The sequence below is a fragment of the Anomalospiza imberbis genome, chromosome 5 (assembly GCF_031753505.1).
Source record: "Anomalospiza imberbis isolate Cuckoo-Finch-1a 21T00152 chromosome 5, ASM3175350v1, whole genome shotgun sequence".
NCBI lineage: Eukaryota > Metazoa > Chordata > Aves > Passeriformes > Viduidae > Anomalospiza > Anomalospiza imberbis.
Genome location: NC_089685.1, coordinates 60844314 through 60863768, shown reverse-complemented (window position 1 = coordinate 60863768; position 19455 = coordinate 60844314). Strand labels below are relative to the sequence as shown.

The following is a 19455-nucleotide window of genomic DNA, read 5'->3' as shown; positions in this document are numbered from 1 at the left end:
GCCTTCCACACTTCTTCCCCTTCTCCTGCCATCTGTGGGTAGCTCACTGCTTTTTTCCTTGCTGTTCACAGGTAAGGTGATAAGGTCACTCAACAGTGAAGTTTTTGGGCACAGATGCCCTGCACCTGGTCCAAGGACAGCCTGGAAGGAATTTTTGTAGTGAAAAGCATTATCTTTCCCGGGAAAAGCTGATTCAGCACAGCTGCACTGCTCCTGAAAGCAAGTGCTTTGGGGGGTGGTATTCAGCATTAAGCATGCTTTTTTAGCCCTTTTCTCTCAGAGACTATAAATCTGGATTTGTCCTAAAAAGCCATGAGCTATCCCCCATCCCATCTTTTTTGGGCACATTCTTGAGCATGTCCTGCAGCAAAGCCAGAGGGAAACAGAACACCTGACACAGCTCTGTCTCAATTTCAAGAATGACCAAACACACTCTCACTGTGGAAAAAAAAAAAAAAAGAACTTGCTTTATTTGTAAAGTCTACAAAATACAGAGGAGTCGGGTAGGACACATACTGTAAGTCAGAAAATAAATAAGTTTTTTTTGCTCTATATAAGTATAAGATAAAATGTGATTTGCATATATAAAATATAAAGTACGGCTCTGTACCAACATCCTGGCTGTGCCGAGAGGCGGAATGGCAAAGAGGACGTGAAAATAACTTATGTTCGTGCAATAAATAAACCCAAGAGGAGTTGGGGTGGGGGATGCCAACCACAGTGCCCCAGCCAGGAGTGGCAGGCACCTCTACAGGGAAGAATGGAGGCTGCAGCCGAGGGCGGCTGGCGTGGCAGTACCCAGGCAAGGGCAGAATGGAGGGGTGGGGGAATCATCTACAGCAGCAGAGCCCGAGATGGACCTGCCTCCTGCTCCCTCCCCTGTGCTGCCTGTATTTAGCGAACCCAGCTCTTCTCCAGCCTTTCAGCCTGCTCAAGAGCAGGTTGTCCCACACGGGTGTCCAAGCTGGCAGAAAACCAAAGGGAGGAGCCTACCTGCCTGCCAAGCAGCTCCAAGGAGTAGGGATGCTCTCTGCCCCTACTTCCCACCTGCACCTCCACCCCTCTCTCTGCCTCCACATCTCTGACTCTGAGGGCCGGGAGCACCTTTCCATGGGCTTTGTAGGCGGTGTGGCACTTGTATGGTGGGGCCATACAAGCTGGCCTGCGCTGAGCAAAAGTGTTTATCTCTGCTCCAGCTGCCTCTGCTTCCTTCCTGCCGGTGCTGCTGCATTTCAGACACCCAGCCAGGCTGAGTGTCCCGTCAGCAGGAAGAGGCGTGAAGGATGTGCATGATAGAGAAAGATAAAACAGCACCACTGCTTCTCCCCTTTGTGGACAACAGCCTGGGCTGACCACTCACATCTCCCAGCTCCCCCCTGCCCAGTCACTGTCACCTCTGGGGTCCCCCAGCACCACAAGCTGCCACAGTGCTTCCCCATTCCATTCACCTGTACCAGGCATTAACACGCAGCCACTTTATCTCCCCCTCTGACCTGCTAACCTTCCCTTGCCATCTGCATCCCCAGAGATTTCAGACATGCTGCCACCTCCCCCCCGTTCCAGCTGTGGTCCAGGTTGTCTGCCCGATGCCGATACCCTTCTATCATGCCTTCTTCCCCTACACTGCAAAACCTCTCTCTCCTCTTTTCCCTCTCTGGCACATGCTCCTGGGACTGCCTGGCCCACATTTAGTTTTCCCATGCCCTCTCACAAAAAAGAGGCACCTGGCATTTTCCTACCAGCTTGGAGCTGTGGGATGCTTCCCCACTGCTGCCTGTGTGGGTTCGCTCTCTCCTGTCTGCACACCCAAGAGAGGAGGGGGCTATGGGGGCCGCCAGTGAGGTCCCATCCTCCATCCAAGCACCCACATAGCAACAGCCCTCCCTACATGGGGGAGCTGGAGGTCAAGGGATGGGAGAAAGAGGATTTTGGGCACGGGTCCTGACAGAGAAGAGGTTGGGGAAGGGCTGGGAGGCAATTCATGGGGAAGGCACCCCGGGGAGGACTGTGTCCAGCCGGGGGAAGGAGGCCAGCACTAGGAGTAGGCGGCCTGGTTGGTGCCGGACTTGACGATGGTGATGACACTGGCGGTTGCCACCTTGGCAGGAGGCCCGTGAGTGGCCACGGTGCGGGCAAAGCCCTGCAGGGCCTCATACTTGCCACGGAGAGTGTCGAGCTCCAGGCGCATGGCAGCGTTCTCCCGGGCCAGCTTGTCCACTTCCCACTCCAGCTCCATCTTCTGCTTCTGCAGCTCTTCCTTCTGGCAGACGCGCTTCACTCGGCAGCTGGCAGCATAACCCCGGTTCTTCAGTGTCCGACGACGCTGCTTCAGCCTCGCCACCTCCTCCTTGGAGAGGCCCCGCAGGTGGTGGTTGAGTTCCCGCACTGACAGCCCCATCAGCTCCTCATCCGACAGCAGTGGAGTGTTCTCCCCCAGCTCCCGCTTCACCTGCCGGAGAGAGGGGTGGTTGCCTGAGACCCCCAAAACCAGCCCCCTGACTCCCAACCCCCTGTTCCCACTGGTGCTCACCTTCAAAGCCTTGCTGGAGAGCCCGTCTGCAGCCATCCTTTCCTCACTCCGGCCCTGCTGAGCAGCCAGGAGAAAAGCCGGTTACTGCCAGCCCCGTGTTCCTCACCTCAGAAGAGAGGACACCAGCCCGGCTGGTCCCCTGCCCGCTGCCCACATCCCCCCCACCCCGGGCCGCATGACTCATCCCACTCCTTTTAAAAAAGTACATAGTAATAATATTAATAGCAATGATGACTGCAAGCAATAATAATAATGGGGCAAGGATGGACCTCCCACCCTCCTTCATCCCATCACGAGACGGTTGGGATGCTGCTCTGCCCAGGGGACTCAAAAGGCCCCAGCCGCCTGCTGGGAAGCCAAGCCTTTCCCTCGGGGAGGAAACACAGGCGAGATCCGCCTGGGGCTGAAGAGAAAGTAAAAGCAGCAGCCCCACCGAGTGACACCGTGGCGAAGTCACCCAGTCGGGACCCGTGTGGAGATGCTGCCCCACCGCCCGGCGAGAGCTCGGCGGGTCCCGGTGCAAGGGTCGGGTGTCCCCAGGCTCCGGGGGCGGGCGAAGGGTCGCGGTCACGAAGCGCAGGCGGGTGAGAAGTGGCCGCCCCGTGATTCAGCAGCCCCGGGGTGAAAGTCACGGAAGCGGTGCCTGCCCTTCGCGGATGGCCGGTCCCTCCCCGTCCCCGGCTTCGGAGAGTGAGGAGGGGTCCGGGACCCCGGACTGCAGCCCAGCAGCCTCTCCCCACCTCGGGAAACCCCGGTCCCGTTAGGAGAGCCCTCGGAGGGATGAGGGGGGCCGGGACGGGGCCGAGAGCGCCCCGAGAGGAATGAGGGGCTGGAGGGGGGCGGCGGGAAAGGTGGAGCCGGGCCGGCTGGAAGCTGATGCAATCCGGGCCGGGGATCCGCCGCCGGAGCAGCAGCAGCGGCGGCGGATCCCTCCAGGGCGGTGGCCGGGAATTGGAAAGGAAAAACGGACGGCCCCGAGCGCGGCTTGGCCGGCCCGCCCCCCCGTCCCGTTCCCCCCAGCCCTAGTCCCGGTCCCGATCCCCGCCTTCGGCGGCGGCAGAGAGGCCTCCAGCCGGTGCCGGACCCCGCCGCCCCCTTCTCCCGGCCGCCCCTCGGGGAGCGAAGCGAGGCGGGAGCGGAGGGGCCGCTCCGGCCGGTGCTCACCTGGCGGCTGCGCTGGTCCCGTGGGGCCGCTGCCGGGTCAGGGCGTCGGGCGGCGCCTCCAACCTCGCTCCCCGCGATTACTCACCCGCGGATTCTTTTCATTCATAAAAACACAGTCATGAGGTGACGTCACCCTCGCCACGCCCCCTCGCCGCCGCTGCCGCGCGGGGCGGCCGCTGCCCTTAAAGCGCCCGCTGCCCTTAAAGCGCCCCGCGGTGCCAGCGCTCCTCGCACGCTGCCAGCGAACGCCGCACCCCGCGCTGTGAACGCGGCCGCGCTCCAACAGCTCTGGCTTGAACTCGAGCTCAGGGGTGGAGCACGACCGATGAACGGCCCTGCCGGCAGCACAACGCCCCACCGAAATGGGCCGCTACCGCTTTAAGAAGGGCGGCCCCACGCCTGTCGCCCCGCCCCTCACAAAGATGGCGCCTTCCGCCCTCCTCCCCCGGCAGGCGGCGGGCGCGGCTTTAATCCCGCCCCGGGGCCCCGCCCCGGAAGCCGCTCCTCTGATTGGCCCGTCCCGGGGGCGGTGCCGGCGATTGGCGGGCGGCGCGCGGGGGGCGGCGCGCGGGGGGCGCTGGGGGCCCGTCGTGCTTTGCCCGGCGCCGTCCCCGGCTCCGCCCTTCTCCCGTTCCCGGCGCTCCCGGTCCCGCCGTGCCTGGAAGGGCAGGGGCCGGCGGAGCCAGTGGCCGCCTTTCCCTCGAGAGAAGCCGCCTGGGGCTCTGGGAAGATGCAGTTTTTTGGGCGGCTGCTGGACACCTTCAGCAGCGTCACGCAGATATTCTCCAACCCGTACCGCGTGAGGGAGGTGCCGGCCGCCGAGTACGCCGGTCACGCCTGCCTGCGGGAGGAGGGCAGAGTGGCCCTCTACAAGAACAGCCTCTCTCGCTCCTGGGACTGCTTGCTGGTGAATCCCCAGAGCCCGCAGGTCGCGTTCCGGTGAGTGACAGACCTTTAGCCATCCCTGCCGACGTGGGAGACCAAAGACCCCAAATTGCAGACGTCGGGGCCGTGGGTGTGGGGCTGCTGTGCTGAAGCAGCGGGTGGGCTGCGAGGGCTGCAGGGCCCGTGCGCGTGCTGGTGCAGGAGTTGTCGCAAAACAGCTCGTGGAAATAAGACGAGGTCCAAACATTGCGACTACGGGCAGCAATGTTCAGGGCATCCGTAGGTCCGCGTGCATCTCCGCTCGTTCCTGTTGGTTTTCAGCATCCAGAGGATACTTCTGGGCATAACCTAACGTTGTTCAGGAAGAGGGATGCTCTCTTCCAGTGAAGCAGTCTCCCTGCTTCCCATGGAACAAGGATGACACTAGTTGAAGAAAAGGAAAGTTCCCAGCACTGCCATTTGGAAAGGAGCTGTTTCCCTCAGATACACGGGATTGGGCTTATTCCTTTGAGCAGGATGAACCCTGTGCTTGCCTTTTTTCCAGACTCTTCCAGCTGGACAACGAAGCAGACGCCCTGGTGTACTTTGAGCAATATGCCCGGCAGCTGCGCCCTTTCTACGAGAGCTCGTGCCAGCCCTTGTCCCTGGAGGAGCTCCAGCAGCTCAGCGACTGCATCCGCAGCTACCCCAGCTGGTCCCCCGCACACGTTGCCGTGGAGTTCGGCCGCCGGGAGAGCTTCCGGCACAACCACATCCTGAGGCAAGGAGCAGGGTGTCTCCAGGGGGTCCGTGCTCAGAAGGAGCTTGGCAGGGCAGGCTGGGCTATATTAGAGTATCCCTTCTTTGCTGTGGAAGCTGGTTGGTGGGTTTCGACCTGCTGCTGCAGAGCCTGGAGCTGTGGTGTTTGAAGTAAAGGTTTGAAGTGTCCTGCTAGAGATACTGGTTAGGTTATTGCAACCCTTGTGGAGCAGGTTTTTGGAGGAGGTTTTTGCTCATTTTGTAAGCACTGAGAGTGGAGATATGGTAGAACTGTCTGGAAAGAGGTTTTGGCCACAAGGACTTGTTGTTTTTTCATGGGGAAGTTCTGCTGTGATTTAACCCCAGCCAGCAGGCAAGCCACATGCAGCCACTCTTCATTTCCATACCAGAGGGAGTGGGGAGAGAATTGAAAGAGCAAAAGGTAGAAAACCTGGGTTGAGATAAAGAAAGGGAAAGCAAAGGCTGTGTACTCAAGCAAAGTGAAACAAGGAACTGAATCACTGGTTGCCATGGGCAAGCAGGTGTTCAGCCACCTCCAGGGCCCCATCATGCATCGTGGTGACTTGGGAGGACAAACACCATCACTCCAAATGTCCCCCTGCTTCCTCCTTCTCCCCACACTTTATATACTAAGCTTGGTGTCATATGGTCTGGAAAATCCCTTTGGTCAGCTGGGGTCACCTGTCCCAGCTGTGCCTCCCCTGCACCTCCAGTTTCCTTACCAGTGGATCAGTATGAAAAGCAGAAAAGGCCGTGGCTCTGTGTAAACTCTGCTTAGCAATAACAAAAGCATCTCTATGTTCAGCACAAATCCAAAACATAGTCCCACAGCAGCCACTGTGAAGAAAGTTAAATCTACCTGAGCCAAAACCTGCACAAGTTTACCAAGGATAGGGCAGATTGGTGAGGAGTTAGGGGACTGGAGGGCAAATAGCAGCACCATTGCCAGGTGCTGACTGTAAGCTGTTTCCTGCCTTCCTTTGGGCAGAGGGAGCTGATCCCATATGGAGGGCAGGAGAAGGAGCAGCATGTGAGGGAGAGAGTCCAGGACAGGGCTGCTTGATGTCTCTTCCCTGTGCTTCTCTGGCAAGAGGCTGGGCTTTCCTGAGCCTTATGGTTCACACCAGGTGGGACACCTGTGGAGGGTACCTCTGGGTCAGCTCCTGGAGCAGCTGCAGCCCTCCTCTTCCCCATGGCCATTCCTGGGCCTCACGCTGAGTCCTCTCTTGCAGCTGTGTGAACAGCACGGACAGCGAGGATGGCTGCACCCCGCTGCACCTGGCATGCCGCAAGGGGGACATGGAGTGCCTGCTGGAGCTGCTGGAGTGCCACGCACGGGTGGACATCACCGACAAGAATGGGGAGACTGTTTTCCACTACGCTGTGCGAGGAAGCAACCCCCAGATCATTGAGGTGAGAGCGACTTCTGGTCTGGGAGAAAGTGGGACTAGAATGGGTCTTCTCTGTGCTGTGATAGAGATGGGAAAACAGCTACAGACAGGGAAAGAGAAAGTCAGTTCCCTGTGTTGAGTTATTGCTTAAGCCTGATTTCAGCCTCTTATATCCCCTCTGTACCGGTGCTGTTTCCCACATTCAGAGTGCAGATTCCACCCAGCACTCAAAACAAGGACGTTAAGGAAGTTTCCTCAGAAAGTAATCCTTCACTACGGTTTGCATCAGTCCTTCATCCTGCTTTTCCTCAGGCCTGTGGCCGTCTGTTCCGTCTCTCCTGCGAGCAGGGTGTTTAGTTTTGGGCAGTGTGCTCCTGTAGGGAAGTGTGCGCTGAGGCTGCCATGGGGGATCATGTGCTGCCCACAGACTGAAGGACAGTTTGGAGCTGCCCTGGGCTCTCCTGAGCTCTCCTGGGCTCTCCTGAGCTGCAGGACCTGCTGTTTGAACTGAGTGGCCTTGCATGGGGGACAGTGATCAGAGCCTTGAGGCAGAGACAGTCTGAAGTTGTAGGTGTTCTTGATTGCTGAGAAGTGCTGGGCAGAGTGACGGGGTTTGTAAGGCGTGGGTGGCCTTGCACATGGTTCCTGAGGTCTGTCAGCTCCCCAGGACTTGGTGCGAGCCTGAGACTGACTCTTCCCCATGGCTGCAACCCCCATGTTTGCCCAACACCTGTTGTGACAGCTCTCCCTCTGCCTACCAGTCCGTGTTGGAGTTTCCTAATGCATGGTGAGGTAGGATGAGGATCAGGGCTTGCCATACTGTGGAGTGGGCAGTTAGGAACTTTGTATTGAAAAGATATCCTCTTCTTTATTTCTCTGGTGGCATCAACTTGGCCTGTTGTCCGATCTTTCTCATTTTTGTTTGTTTTCTGTATTGATTCCTTGCTAAACAAAAATAAACTGAATTCCCACTTCTTCTGTGTACACCAGGGCTTGCAGGGTTTCCCCAGTGTGGCAGTGAGATACTTTACTTCAACAACCCAGTCAGCACGTAACAGATCTGCAATTTACAGGGAGCAGGGATGGAGAGGACAGGCTGTAGCATTGTGAGGGATCCAGTGCTCCAGAGTGTCCTCAGAGCTCAAGAAGAGATGGTGCTCTTCCATGTTTGTCTGCCTATTTATTTATTTACTGTCTCCTCCTTCCAGCTCCTGGGCAGACCCCCAACTACTGGCTTGGACCACCTGAGCCATGAAGGGCTGACAGCTCTGCACCTTGCGTGCCAGCTGGGCAAGGAGGACATGGTTCGGTCCCTGCTGAAGTGTCATGCCAGCTGCAGCGTCGTGGGCACACTGGGCTACCCCATCCACACAGCACTGAAGTTCTCCCAAAAAGGGTATGTAGTGTCCCCTCCAGTCTGGGGACTTCTGTACTTGCTCAGCATTGACCAGGGCTGTGCTCAGTAAGACAGGTCTCGTGTGTAGTCATTGGCAAAAAAAACAGGGAAGTGCTGGTGTGGGAAAGAAAGAAATGCTTTCAGAATAAAACCTTTTTGTTCTGGAATTAATATCTTATTCAGTATCAGACATTAGGAGAAAGATTAAAAAATATATGTTTATGAAATGCATTTTCTCAGAGTGAGCTGTAGGAAGATGATTGGCTGATGCTTAGATAGTATTAATTGCTGTACATCTGTCTTTGAGTGCTCTGATTCTAATAAGCTTTCCTTTCAAAGCTTAGTTTTTCCTATCTGCTGTAGGCCAGAGATACTCTTAATAACACACTCTGGAATGGAATCAAAAGAAGCATAATATTTACTCCCTGTTTTCTTTGGAGAAATTCAATTCCATTTGTATATGCTTTATAATACTTAATGTTCAAAGAGTGTCCAAGCTCTACAAACAGGGCTTTCAAGACAACACTAGCTGCTGGTAGCTGATTTTTAAGCATTTTGAAAAGTACTTCCCAACATTAGACACACATTCACAAGCCCAGAATGGGCATAGGTCACTGAGGTTGCACTGCGGCTCCATCTCTTGTACAGGGGTTTTTTGGTGGTAGTGGAGAAGATAACCAAATTTCATAAATCTACCTATCCTGTTTTCTAGGCACCACATATTGGTCTCTTCACAACAGGTGTGGTTTTTCACTCATTGAGAAGTACACAGATCCTTAAATTTCAGCAAGTATTTAACTATTATAATTCTATCCCCATGTTTCCATGGAAAGAGAGGAGAAGAGAAGAATTTTGCTTCTTGGGTTTGGAGAGTTTCCAGAAATGCCATATTCCTGAATTAGAGAAGCACCCAGATGTTTCTCCACAACTTGTAATTGGAGAGATTGTCCTGCTCCGAGCACCACTTGGCTTGTATGCTTCCTCTTGTGCCCACGCTTTCTGTGAAGAGCAAAACAAAAGTGCAGCTCAGCAACTCGCAGGTGTTGCAGAGATGCTGCTGCTGCAGAGTTTCCTGGTTTTCCTCTGGGCAGAAGGCAGGTGGTGATGTGAGTGGAGGTCTTGAGTCAAGACAGCAGTCACCCATCCTGTCATCTCACTGTGTTTCCCAGGTGTGCCCAGGCCATTCTCGAGGCAGATGCCAGCCAGGTTTGCTCCAAGGACCCACGCTATGATGCCACTCCACTGCACTGGGCAAAGAAGGCAGAGGTAAATAGAGAAAATCCACCGGGGGGCCTGTGCTGCTACCCAGCACCCAGTTAATTCCTTCTAACTTGTCTGAGTGCATGTGCAGAGCCCTGGGGAGTGTCAGAGCTTAGTGCCGGTTGGTGCTGTTTGCCACAGAGCATAGAGCAGCGGAGCCTTGCAGCGAAATAAACTGGTGGGCTCATCCCTAGTATTTCACCCATGGCTGTGAAGCTGCCAGCTTGTCCCTTTTCCCTTTTGTTGAAGAAATTGCAGCCCTGTCCCTGAAGCATAGTTGCCCCTGGAGGGAGCTCTCTTCTCATTACCTGCCAGGTACCAAGCAGAGAGCCTGCCAGGGAGCAAACAGATTGATTCCCACTTGAAAGGGAAGTGTGAGGTAGGCACGGAGTGGTGGCGCGTGGCGGAAAGTCAGTCTCCTGCCAGAGGTCGGGCAGGATGGTGATATGCCATGCTGGAGCATCTGGATGATGCTTGTTGCAGGCAGAGGGCATTGCTATAGGAGGGCTCTTTTTCCTCCTGTAGTATCCCATTCCTCTCAGAAATGTCCTGTGGAGTTTCAGAGCACACTTGAATTTGCTTGGCTTATAAAGAGAAGCTCAGAAGGCAGAATTTTTCCTTTCAGTCTGCAAGGATCCTGGCCTGAGTAGGAACTGTTTTTTTCTCCATTGATCTCAGCCATTCATTATAGTTGTGTATCAGTCCCAAAGGATCCAGAAGCTCCAGCCAGATTGTGCAGCCACCAACTAGTTCTGTGGTAAAAGACAGAGAAACCCCAGTGCTTGGAACAATGCAGCTGGCATCTGCCAGCCAACTGTATCCAGGCTAAGGCTGCCTCCTGTTCCCCTGCTTTGTTTGCCATGAGACCTGGATGGTTTGAGTGCCCAGCTGGTTGTCCTCACGACTGCTTTATCTCTTCTTGACGTGATCCCTGCACGCTGGGCACAGATGACACGGCTGCTGCTGGAGTACGGCTCCGAGGTGAACGTGAGCAGCCGCACGGCCGACATGGCTCTGCACATTGCGGTCCAGAGGGGCCGCCTGGACTGCGCCATGGTGCTGCTGACACACGGCGCCCACACCAACGCCCGTGGACGCGATGGCAACACACCGCTGCACCTGGCCATGAAGGTGAGCCTTCTGCAGAGGCTGCTGGGACGGAGAGACAGTTTTCCTGAAGGGTTGAGCCAGAGACAGAGTCCTTTGAAATGCTGGCTGTTTCGTGTGATGTTCCTTTGTGTGTGCTTTGTCTAATGAAAAGGGGAGGGAAGGAATGAGAAATCATCTAGCGGCTCTTGACTGAGCTTTCTCTTGTCCCCTAGCATGACCACCTGGATATGATCAAAGCTATCATTGTCTTCGGAGGAGATGTTGAGATCCCCAATGATTTTGGGGAGACACCAGGATTGTTGGCAGCCAGGAGCAGCAAAGGTGAGGGAGCATGTCAGCAGCCTTACAGGGTGAGCCCAGCATCCTGTCTCCCCTTGGTGGCCAAAACAGTGCCTTGGGGAGAGGTGAAAAGATGCCATGCATGGGTGATGCTTCTCCAACATGCTTTCCCAGCTTCTAGTTGCTCACATAGTAGGCACCTACTTTGCTAGCAGCACAGGCTTTGTATTAATAGCCCTTGATTAATTTCTCTTCTGTGGCACAGAGATGCAAGAGGAAAAGCTGGCATGCACTCCCCCTCTTTCGGGCCACCATGTCAGGCACTGCAGGTTCACAACAGGATGATGTAGCACTGCTGAACCGCCCAGGCACAGGCAGACGTGGGCAGGTCTTCAGGGCCAAACAAGCGTGTGGCACACACTCTTGAAGCTGCACAGCAGTGGATACTCCTGCTGTGCACAAGTCCTGCTGCCTGGCATTTGGGGAAAGATACCTGGGAGAGATACCTGTTTTGCCCTTCTCCAAGTTATCCCAGAGGCTTTGTGAGGGTCAGGCCTGCTGTGAATTTGGCAGAGCACATTCCCCCGTGGTGTGCACGTGCACTGATTCTGTTTCTGATCTGTAACTCCCCCTTCGTCACCTAAGGTGCGAACCGGAAAGTGCTCTTAGACCTGCTGCAAACTGTAGGGACTGAACGCTGCCACCCACCACCCAACCCTGACTCCCCAAGCCTGGCACCATCTGCTGCCTCCTTCCTGGAAGGCCAACCTTCCTCGTGGAGCAACCTCAGCAGCTTAGGTAAAGCCTTCCCTGGCCCTCCCTCGCTCTTCTCCCTTCTTGCTTCACAGTGCTGTCTCAGATCTCTTCTTCAGATGGGTCATGCTCTGAGAACTGTCAAAGCTCTCATTGCCTGGTGACTCTGTGGTGACTGCCCTCCTTCACCTGTTGCAGGATCCCATCTCTTTTCTCTGCTTTTTCTCTATGTGTATTCTGAACTCTTGTACTCAAAACGTTTGTTTTATACACCTGACACAATGTAGCTCTGTAAAAAGAAAGACTGATTCCCTCACATGTCTGGGAGAGGGGGCACTCAGCCTTCAGGTACTTTGTCCCTGGGTCATGTGTAGAGGGGAAGGTGCTTGCTGGTCTGCCTTGAGGACCTCCTAGTGTTGTGCTGGGCACAAGGAGATTTAGAAGTGTCACTTATTCAAATCCTGGAGGCCAGCAGCAGGGAGAGGAAAGGGTGAAGCCTGAGGATAAGCAACCTTGATCAGGGGGTTTGTTATGCATAGGAAAAGCCTAGCGTGGGACATATGATTGTAGTGAATCTTGTGGTCTGTGCTGCCCAGAATAAGCACATAGGTCTATTCTAAGTGGTAGGCTTTCTGCCTTCAGGGAGCTCCAGAGCTCAGGAGGAGGCATCAAGAGGGGTTGTGGACTAGGCAGCGGGGGAGTTGACTTGGAGGGTCATGAGAAGAGCATGCAAGTGGCTAACATCTGCTTGTGGACCACTTCCCATCTCAGGTTGGAGGTTTTCTTTGCAAAGCTCTCCTGTGGGGCCAGAGAGCAATCCTGGAATGTGTCTGTGTCACCATAAATCTCAGTGGCTGTTGGCACCAGGACTTTCTTCTCTCCACAGCCCAGTGAAGGCAACCCATACCCAGTTCCAGCTCTGATGCAGTGACAGAGCAAAACCCTTTTTTATTGTGGACTCTGCCCTTGAAGAAACTCCCCACCACAATTCATTGTCATCCACAGCCACCTTCTGGCCTGGGTGCTGGCAGAGAGTATGTAACTTCTCTCCCCCGTTCTTTCTTCTTTTGGTTTTGCAGGCTGGCTTCTCACCTAGCTTGGATTTGGTGGCCCACCCCCAGGGTGGCCTGGGTGAATCAGCTGAGGGGTAATGACAAGTCACCCTGTCCCCAGAGCTCTCCTGCTAGGTTACTTTGAGGAGTAGATTTAGGTTTTATCTTAACAGCTTGCAGTAAACTGCGTAGTGGGCACTCTGCTGGGCTCTGTCTTCTCTCATCCACTGTGCACATCGTCTGCTTCTCAAAATCCTGTCTTTCCCCGTGCATCTACAGCTACCCACTCTAAAGGGTGTTGTTGCTGTGCTGGTGTGGAGTTAAATTTGGGGGGTACCTGTTGGCTGTGGGTAAAATGCCTTGTGTCTCCTGCAGGGACCTTTATTCAATGGGGAAGGGAGTTGGATATTCTTTGTTTATGAAAATCAGTTACCACATTGGTGATCTCTAATTTATTTTTTCCCTTTTGCATGTTCATGGCCCTCTAGGGTACAAGGACCTTCTCTATATTTCCACAACGCTCGGACAGTTGTTGAAGGCACCAGATGTTGTGGACATGCCCAGTGAGGCTAGAAGAAAGTAAGTGAGGAACAGCTTCTGTCCAGGCTCCTGTGCAACTTGAAGGTGAAATCTGTGTGTGAATTCTCCCCTCCCACACCCATGGGAATGGCATCCTCAGAGCTGACATTATTTTGTGTCCCCTCAACATTGCAGTTTTTCCAGCGTCTTTTGAGAAATCTCTTGTTTCCATAAATGACCCCTGCCAGTCCTGCCTAGAGCTGCAGTGGAGCCTGAGCTCAGGAGTTGAAATCCTGCTCTGTCCCTTCCATGGCTACTGGGCACCCAACACTGTTTTGGCTTTGTGTTTTCCCCATCTCTACCCACTGCCCTGATGTTCACTCACCTCCTCTGCACTGTCTTGACAGTGCATGCACCTCACCTTGTGTGGAGTGGAAGAGGAGTTGGCACTGAAGTGCTGCTGGCAGGATTTAGGTCTGTCTGCTTTTTTTATTTATGACACAATACTGTGCAGTAAGGGACTTGGGTGTGTTTTTGGCTGGTGACTCTTTCTGGTGTAAAGGTTAGAGGTGGCTATGCAAGAGCAAAAGATGTTGCACCAGCTCTGACAAGGCTTATTGGACATGTCTGAGAAGGCACTGCTGGATTTATTTATTCATCAGTTACATTGTCTGCAGCAATCTACTTGCTGGCATAGCTTCCTGTCCCCAGGGCCATGTTCCCACGGAGTGTTCTGTGATTCATAATCTGTCCCACAGCTCCCAGTCATCTGTGTCTGTCTCTCTGCAGTCAGGACCGGCTCCTGTGCTTGGATGGAGGGGGTATCCGTGGCCTTGTGCTCATCCAACTTCTCCTGGCTATTGAAAAGGCCGCGGGCCGTCCCATTCGTGAGATTTTTGACTGGATTGCGGGGACCAGCACTGGAGGGATCTTGGCCTTGGCTATTGTACATGGTGAGGACATAATGGGTCCCTTCTCACTCTGGTCTGAGTGTTCCTCCTGTGGGAGTAGATGTGTGGTGGGAGTTGTCTCTCTGAGTCCTGATCTTTTCTGCCTGCCAAAGGAAGGAAGGGATGTTCCTTAATGAAGGAAAGCCTTGACCTGGCTTCGCACTTGCTTCTCTTCTCAGCTGACTTTGAGCAGCTTTCTGGGTTTTGGGGAGTGCATGGTGGCAGAGTTCAATGTTCTGTACTTCCTGTGCTCTCCACAGAGGCCTTAGAACAAGGTGATTGATAACGGGAAGCTGCTCCAAGCTTGCTCTTTCTCTGTAATCCTTCCCAGTGATGCTGCTGAGAACCAAGCAGATGACAGGCAGCTTGGGAAGGATATTGGATTGGGAGTGATGCCTCCCATCTCCCACTTGTCTTGGGAAATCCTTGCTCTGATGTGCTGTTTGTTCTGCCTGCCTTTCCTCCCACTGCTTGCTCCTGCCAACACTATTGCCCATCTCAGGGAAGTCCATGGACTACATGCGCTGCCTGTACTTCCGCATGAAGGACATGGTGTTCCGGGGGTCTCGGCCCTACGAGTCGGAGCCCCTGGATGAGTTCTTGAAGAAGGAATTTGGGGAAAACACCAAAATGACAGATGTCCGAAAACCCAAGTAAGTCCTGCCTCGGGCTGTGCTGGTTGATGCTGTCTCACACGTGCTCTAGACCTGTGTCAGCAGAGATGCTCAGCCTTAGAGCAGTTCTGGAGGAGTGTGATGTACAGACTGTTGAAACCGTAAGTATTTTTATTTTCCATTTTACTCTTATTCTCTCATGTCTGCTTCTCCAGGGTTATGGTGACAGGGACATTGTGTGACCGACAGCCAGCTGAGCTCCACCTTTTCCGGAATTATTCTGTACCAGAGACAAAACGCTCCACTGAATACAAGACAAGTGCATCTTTCCAGCCACTCACTCAGCCAGAAGGTAAATGATGGTACACAGAAGTCTAGCTGGTTGGCTGGGGAGGTTTCATCCCTCAGAGACAGATTTCATGTTCTTCCTCCCATTGCTCTGAAAATCAGCAATGGCTCATCCCTGGTCTTGGCTTGTAACTAGATCCTAGTGATGGTTCCCATTTCTCCTCTGTCCTCCTCCCTTGGCTTCTCTTGTACCGGGAGCAGGGCCTGGCTAGTGAGGTTCATGAGGACAGGGGTCTGCTAGAGGAGTCCTGTGTACAATCAGAATCTTTCCTTGGGCTCCCACAGAAAAACATGGAAAAGCCACGTAACTGAAGTGTGCAGCTGCATCCAGCTTACTGCCTGGTCTGGCACACATAACTGGTTCACTATCAAAATAGCAGCAAGAAAATGGATAGAGAGTGAATTTGACCCAGGATATGTAGGAAGTGGTGAGAACATCTTTTAAAGCCCTGCAGAGTCATCCTGTGCATCCAAGCAGAAACCGTGCTGTTGGGAGAAAGAGGCACAGCCATGTAGGGCAGGGTTTCCTGGGATTGCAAGCCATCCTGATTTGTATTGGTGGAGCTGGGGAGCTTTTTGTGCACAGCAGAGTTGCTACAAGAGGGCTTTTGCTCTCTGTCCTTTGCAGAGCAGCTCGTGTGGCGTGCTGCCCGCTGCAGTGGTGCAGCTCCCACTTATTTCCGGCCCATTGGCCGTTTCCTGGATGGAGGGCTGCTGGCCAACAACCCCACCCTTGATGCCATGGCAGAGATCCACGAGTACAACAAGACACTGATCAAAAAGGTGAGGGGAATCCTAGCCTTGCCTGGTAACTGGATTTTTTTGGCCCCACTGAGCCTCTCTTGAAGAAGCGGGTGTAAGAGTGGATGCATCTTAGTGGATAAACAAGTTAGCAGTGCAGCACCGTAAAAGGGAGTGTGTGGAGGGGGATGTGTGTTGAGAATAGTGGCTGGGAGGTAAGACACCTCTTCTAACAAGGGTGTGAGATGGGGAGACAGTCTCATCAGCCTCTCCTTGCTTCTTTGAACAAGGATGATTCAGTTGATGGTTGCATGTGGCCCTTGACATGGCTCTGCAGGGCCTTTTTCTGCCCAAAAATAAATGGAGAAGACAATGGTAAGGTACTCCGCAAGGCTGAAGAGTGAATGCCTTCTGGGTGTGGCAAGTTCTTCAAAAAGTTGAATAACCAGTGGCAGCTATTGCTCCCTGTAGCTGAAAGGGGAGGTGTGTTGCCAAAATGACCGAAGATTTGGACTGCTTCATGGTCATCTGGTTCTAGGACACATCTCCAGGGTGGTCCCATGGGTTTGGGTGTGGTCAGGGGAAGAAGGGCCAGAGCAGTGCAACTGTTGAAGTCCTGTAGGTTCCAGCTGTCTCACCAGGCCATACTTAGGGGGAAGATGGGAGAAGAAAAGGCTGCTGTGAAAGACATGCTTTCACTTTCATTGTTGGTCATTGCAAACTGATCTTTTGTTTGTCCTCAGGGTCGGAAGCAGGAAGTGAGGAAATTGGGGTTGGTGGTCTCCCTGGGAACAGGGAAGCCTCCGCAAGTCCCAGTGAGCTCTGTGGATGTTTTCCGCCCCTCAAACCCTTGGGAATTGGCGAAGACCGTCTTTGGGGCCAGGGAGCTTGGCAAGATGGTGGTGGATTGTGTGAGTACTGGGAGGAGGCAAAAGACCCCTGGGGTTGCTTTCAGGAAGGGAGAGAAGGTTTCCAGTTTCCAGCTTCCCCCTTTCAGAAGCAAATTCTGTTTCCTTTGAACTGCTCTGACCATGGATGTAGTGGGTAACATATGAATTGTAGGAGCACTGCAGGCCTGAAGACCTGTCTGATTAATTGGAGTTTTGAGTGCCCCAAAGGGACGCTCATCCCCAAGGGATATTCTTGCAGCTGAAAGGAGCTAAGGGCAGGATGGTGGTCAGTGACTCTTAGGAGCATTTGCAGGTGTGTGTTTGTGAAACTCGGTATCTTTCCAGGAAGCATTGTTTATCATCTGAGCAACCTGGGGAAAAAGAAAATTAATCATGCCTCAGAAAACAGCAATTAATTTTTCTTTAGAAAAGCTTTGTTTTTCCCATTGAGGAAATTAGTAAATACTGGAGAAGTGAGTGAGTCATTAATTAAAAACAATAGTTGAGAGCTGTGGTTAGGAGTGTGTATTTGGCCTATGCACTTGTGTGCTTCAGGAAGATCATTGCGTGTTGTTCATAAAAACACTCAAAATGGATGAAAGCCAGAAAGATCAGAACTGAAGTTCTGACTATGATTTTAATGCTGTTGCTTTATATCCTTTTTAGCTTCCTGAAGTGAGAAAATGCCCAGAGTCCTTTTGCTTCTCCTATCTTTTATCTCAGGGCTCCCAGGGAAGCTGTCCCAGGATAGCCCAGTAAGCCTGATGTAATCACAGGCTCTGCTGTACAGGGCTTGGACAGAATGGATACAGATGGAATCCCAAGGAGGCTGTCATTCAGATCATCCTGGGAGTTTCCGTGAAGCAGTCCACTCTGTGCTGTGATCTATGGAGGGTCTGTAGGGCGCAATTCTTGTCGCCCAAGGAGGAGCACTGTCCTTACAATAAAAATAAATAAAAGCCACCCAGCTCTTGGTGGCGAGCAGTGCCATCCAGGATGCCCTTGCTCCTGGTTTTTATTTTCCCTCTGGGGCTTGTGCAGTTGGACTTGGTGCCAGGGAAGCCTGTTGTAGGCAGGGGAAGAGCAGCCAGGCTGTAACTGCGGGCCTGTTTCTCCTGCAGTGCACTGACGCAGATGGCCCGGCTGTGGATCGTGCCAGGGCCTGGTGTGAGATGACGGATGTCCCCTATTTCCGGTAGGAGCTTCCTTTCCGCTCTCTTGCACAGACCTATTTTTATCCCTCTCGCTTCAGACCTGGCTGTGGCGTGCGTCACCCCAAACGGCATCCCCTCCAGAGGCACGCCTGCCCAGAGCTGCCCCCTGCACACGCCTCAGGGACAGGATGGAGCGTGCCCTGGCCCTGCACAGGAGCTGAGGCACCCAGCACGCCTGCTCTGGGCTAGTTAAGGGAGGTCTGGGAGGTGTTGTCTTGCACGGCCCTTTGGGTTGTGCATCCTGCCCTACTTCACTGTGGCTCAGCCTTGAGTGTGCCTGGGCCTTGAAGGAGGGGGAAGGTCTCTGCTCTGCAAGCCTGACAGACCAAGGGCCAGCGAGCACCGTGGTGGTGGGAGTGTCCTGCTTGACAGGCTCGTGCCTGGTCACCTCCGTGTCCCTGCCCAGCTGGTGATGCTGTCTCACTGCCCGCAGGCTCAGCCCTCAGCTGCACACTGAGGTGATGCTGGACGAGGTGAACGACGCCGTGCTGGTGAACGCTCTCTGGGACACCCAGCTCTACATCTACCAGCAGCGGGAACAGTTCGAGCAGTTGGTGCAACACCTCTGCTCATGACTGACCCGGAGGCTGCCACTCTGCGTTCTGAAGGCAAGGAGCAGCAGACACTGAAATTGCTCAGATTTGCCCTTGAGCCAAGGTGTCGAGGTGGGGGACAGACTTGTAATAATTGAGAGGAATTAATATTGAATAGACAACAGTGCACATACACATGTATTCCCAGACACAGAATGTATGACATGTGTGATAGCTGTGAAATGCTGACAGTCATCTTTGTGCTGTAACCCCATCTCTGCTGCTGTGCTTGGTTTTGCTGCCCTGCTCTCTGACCCAGAATCCAGAGCCCTCAACTACTTGTCTTGAGCTGTAGCAGCTGGAATGTCTCCTGTCTGTGCAGTACCTTGACTGACAAAGCACCGTGCACCTTCCTACGTCACAGAATGGGCCTAGGCCTGATAAAGCTTCAGGGATTGCTTGGCCTACTGGGCCCAAGGTATTTCAGAGTGTATAGTATGGGGAAAAGGGATTATTTTTCTCTCAACACACCCAGTTTGGAGGGGAGCAGAAATGCTGCAACTTTTTGCAGTAGATACAATGCAGAAATTTGCAACTGGCCTTGGAGAAGGGCAAGCCTTTTATGAGACAGTTGTCTTCTGCAACAGCTTCTCCTTTTCCCTCTGAGATGGGCTGGCAGCACTGCCTGGAGAGGGAGCAGCCTCCCCCACCCAGGACTTTATTGTGCCACTGATTTGCTGTGTTACACTTTACTCAAGGGCTGAGATGTGAAAGGCTGTCTTTACAGCAAGCTCAGTGGAAGGGACAAGAGCATTGGTTTTGGAGAGATAATTTCTCTTTATTCTTCACATGAAACTGAAATGCTCTGAGATCAGTTCCCACCAAAGAAGCCAACCCTGGGACAATTTGGATTTACTTTTTTATTACGACTGGAAATTCTGCTGTGATTGCTACACCAGTTGTTGTTTCTGCAGTAATATTTATAAATAATTTATGTATCTATTTTGAGGTGTTTTGAGGAGAAACCTGAAAAACTGAATTTTTGATGGTTTTCTTTTGAAAGAAAA

General features: G+C 53.4%; 2 protein-coding genes across 5 annotated transcripts; one reads left to right on the top strand and one right to left on the bottom strand.

Moving 5' to 3' along the window:
- Nucleotides 1-448: 448 nt before the first annotated feature.
- On the bottom strand, nt 449-3799 carry MAFF (MAF bZIP transcription factor F). Of its 3 annotated transcripts, none has more exons than XM_068191236.1 (3): nt 3780-3799; nt 2531-2587; nt 449-2449 (listed from the first exon to the last, which is right to left on the bottom strand). In XM_068191236.1, the coding sequence occupies exons 2-3, from the start codon at nt 2564-2566 to the stop codon at nt 2036-2038; spliced, it is 450 nt and encodes a 149-aa protein (XP_068047337.1). In that variant the 5' UTR covers nt 2567-2587; nt 3780-3799; the 3' UTR covers nt 449-2035. The 3 variants fall into 3 exon arrangements, with proteins under 3 accessions (XP_068047337.1, XP_068047338.1, XP_068047339.1); XM_068191237.1 differs by having other exon boundaries at nt 2531-2584; nt 3695-3798; XM_068191238.1 differs by having other exon boundaries at nt 3695-3781.
- Nucleotides 3800-4335: 536 nt separating this feature from the next.
- PLA2G6 (phospholipase A2 group VI) lies at nt 4336-18604 on the top strand. 2 transcript variants are annotated; one of them, XM_068191233.1, is made up of 16 exons: nt 4336-4633; nt 5124-5339; nt 6571-6751; nt 7938-8125; nt 9295-9391; nt 10334-10516; nt 10708-10816; nt 11420-11572; nt 13068-13158; nt 13888-14051; nt 14551-14701; nt 14878-15014; nt 15639-15793; nt 16495-16662; nt 17763-17836; nt 18289-18604. In XM_068191233.1, the coding sequence occupies exons 1-16, from the start codon at nt 4425-4427 to the stop codon at nt 18428-18430; spliced, it is 2418 nt and encodes an 805-aa protein (XP_068047334.1). In that variant the 5' UTR covers nt 4336-4424; the 3' UTR covers nt 18431-18604. The 2 variants fall into 2 exon arrangements, with proteins under 2 accessions (XP_068047334.1, XP_068047333.1); XM_068191232.1 differs by lacking the exons at nt 4336-4633; nt 5124-5339; nt 11420-11572 and having other exon boundaries at nt 6542-6751.
- Nucleotides 18605-19455: the final 851 nt, after the last annotated feature.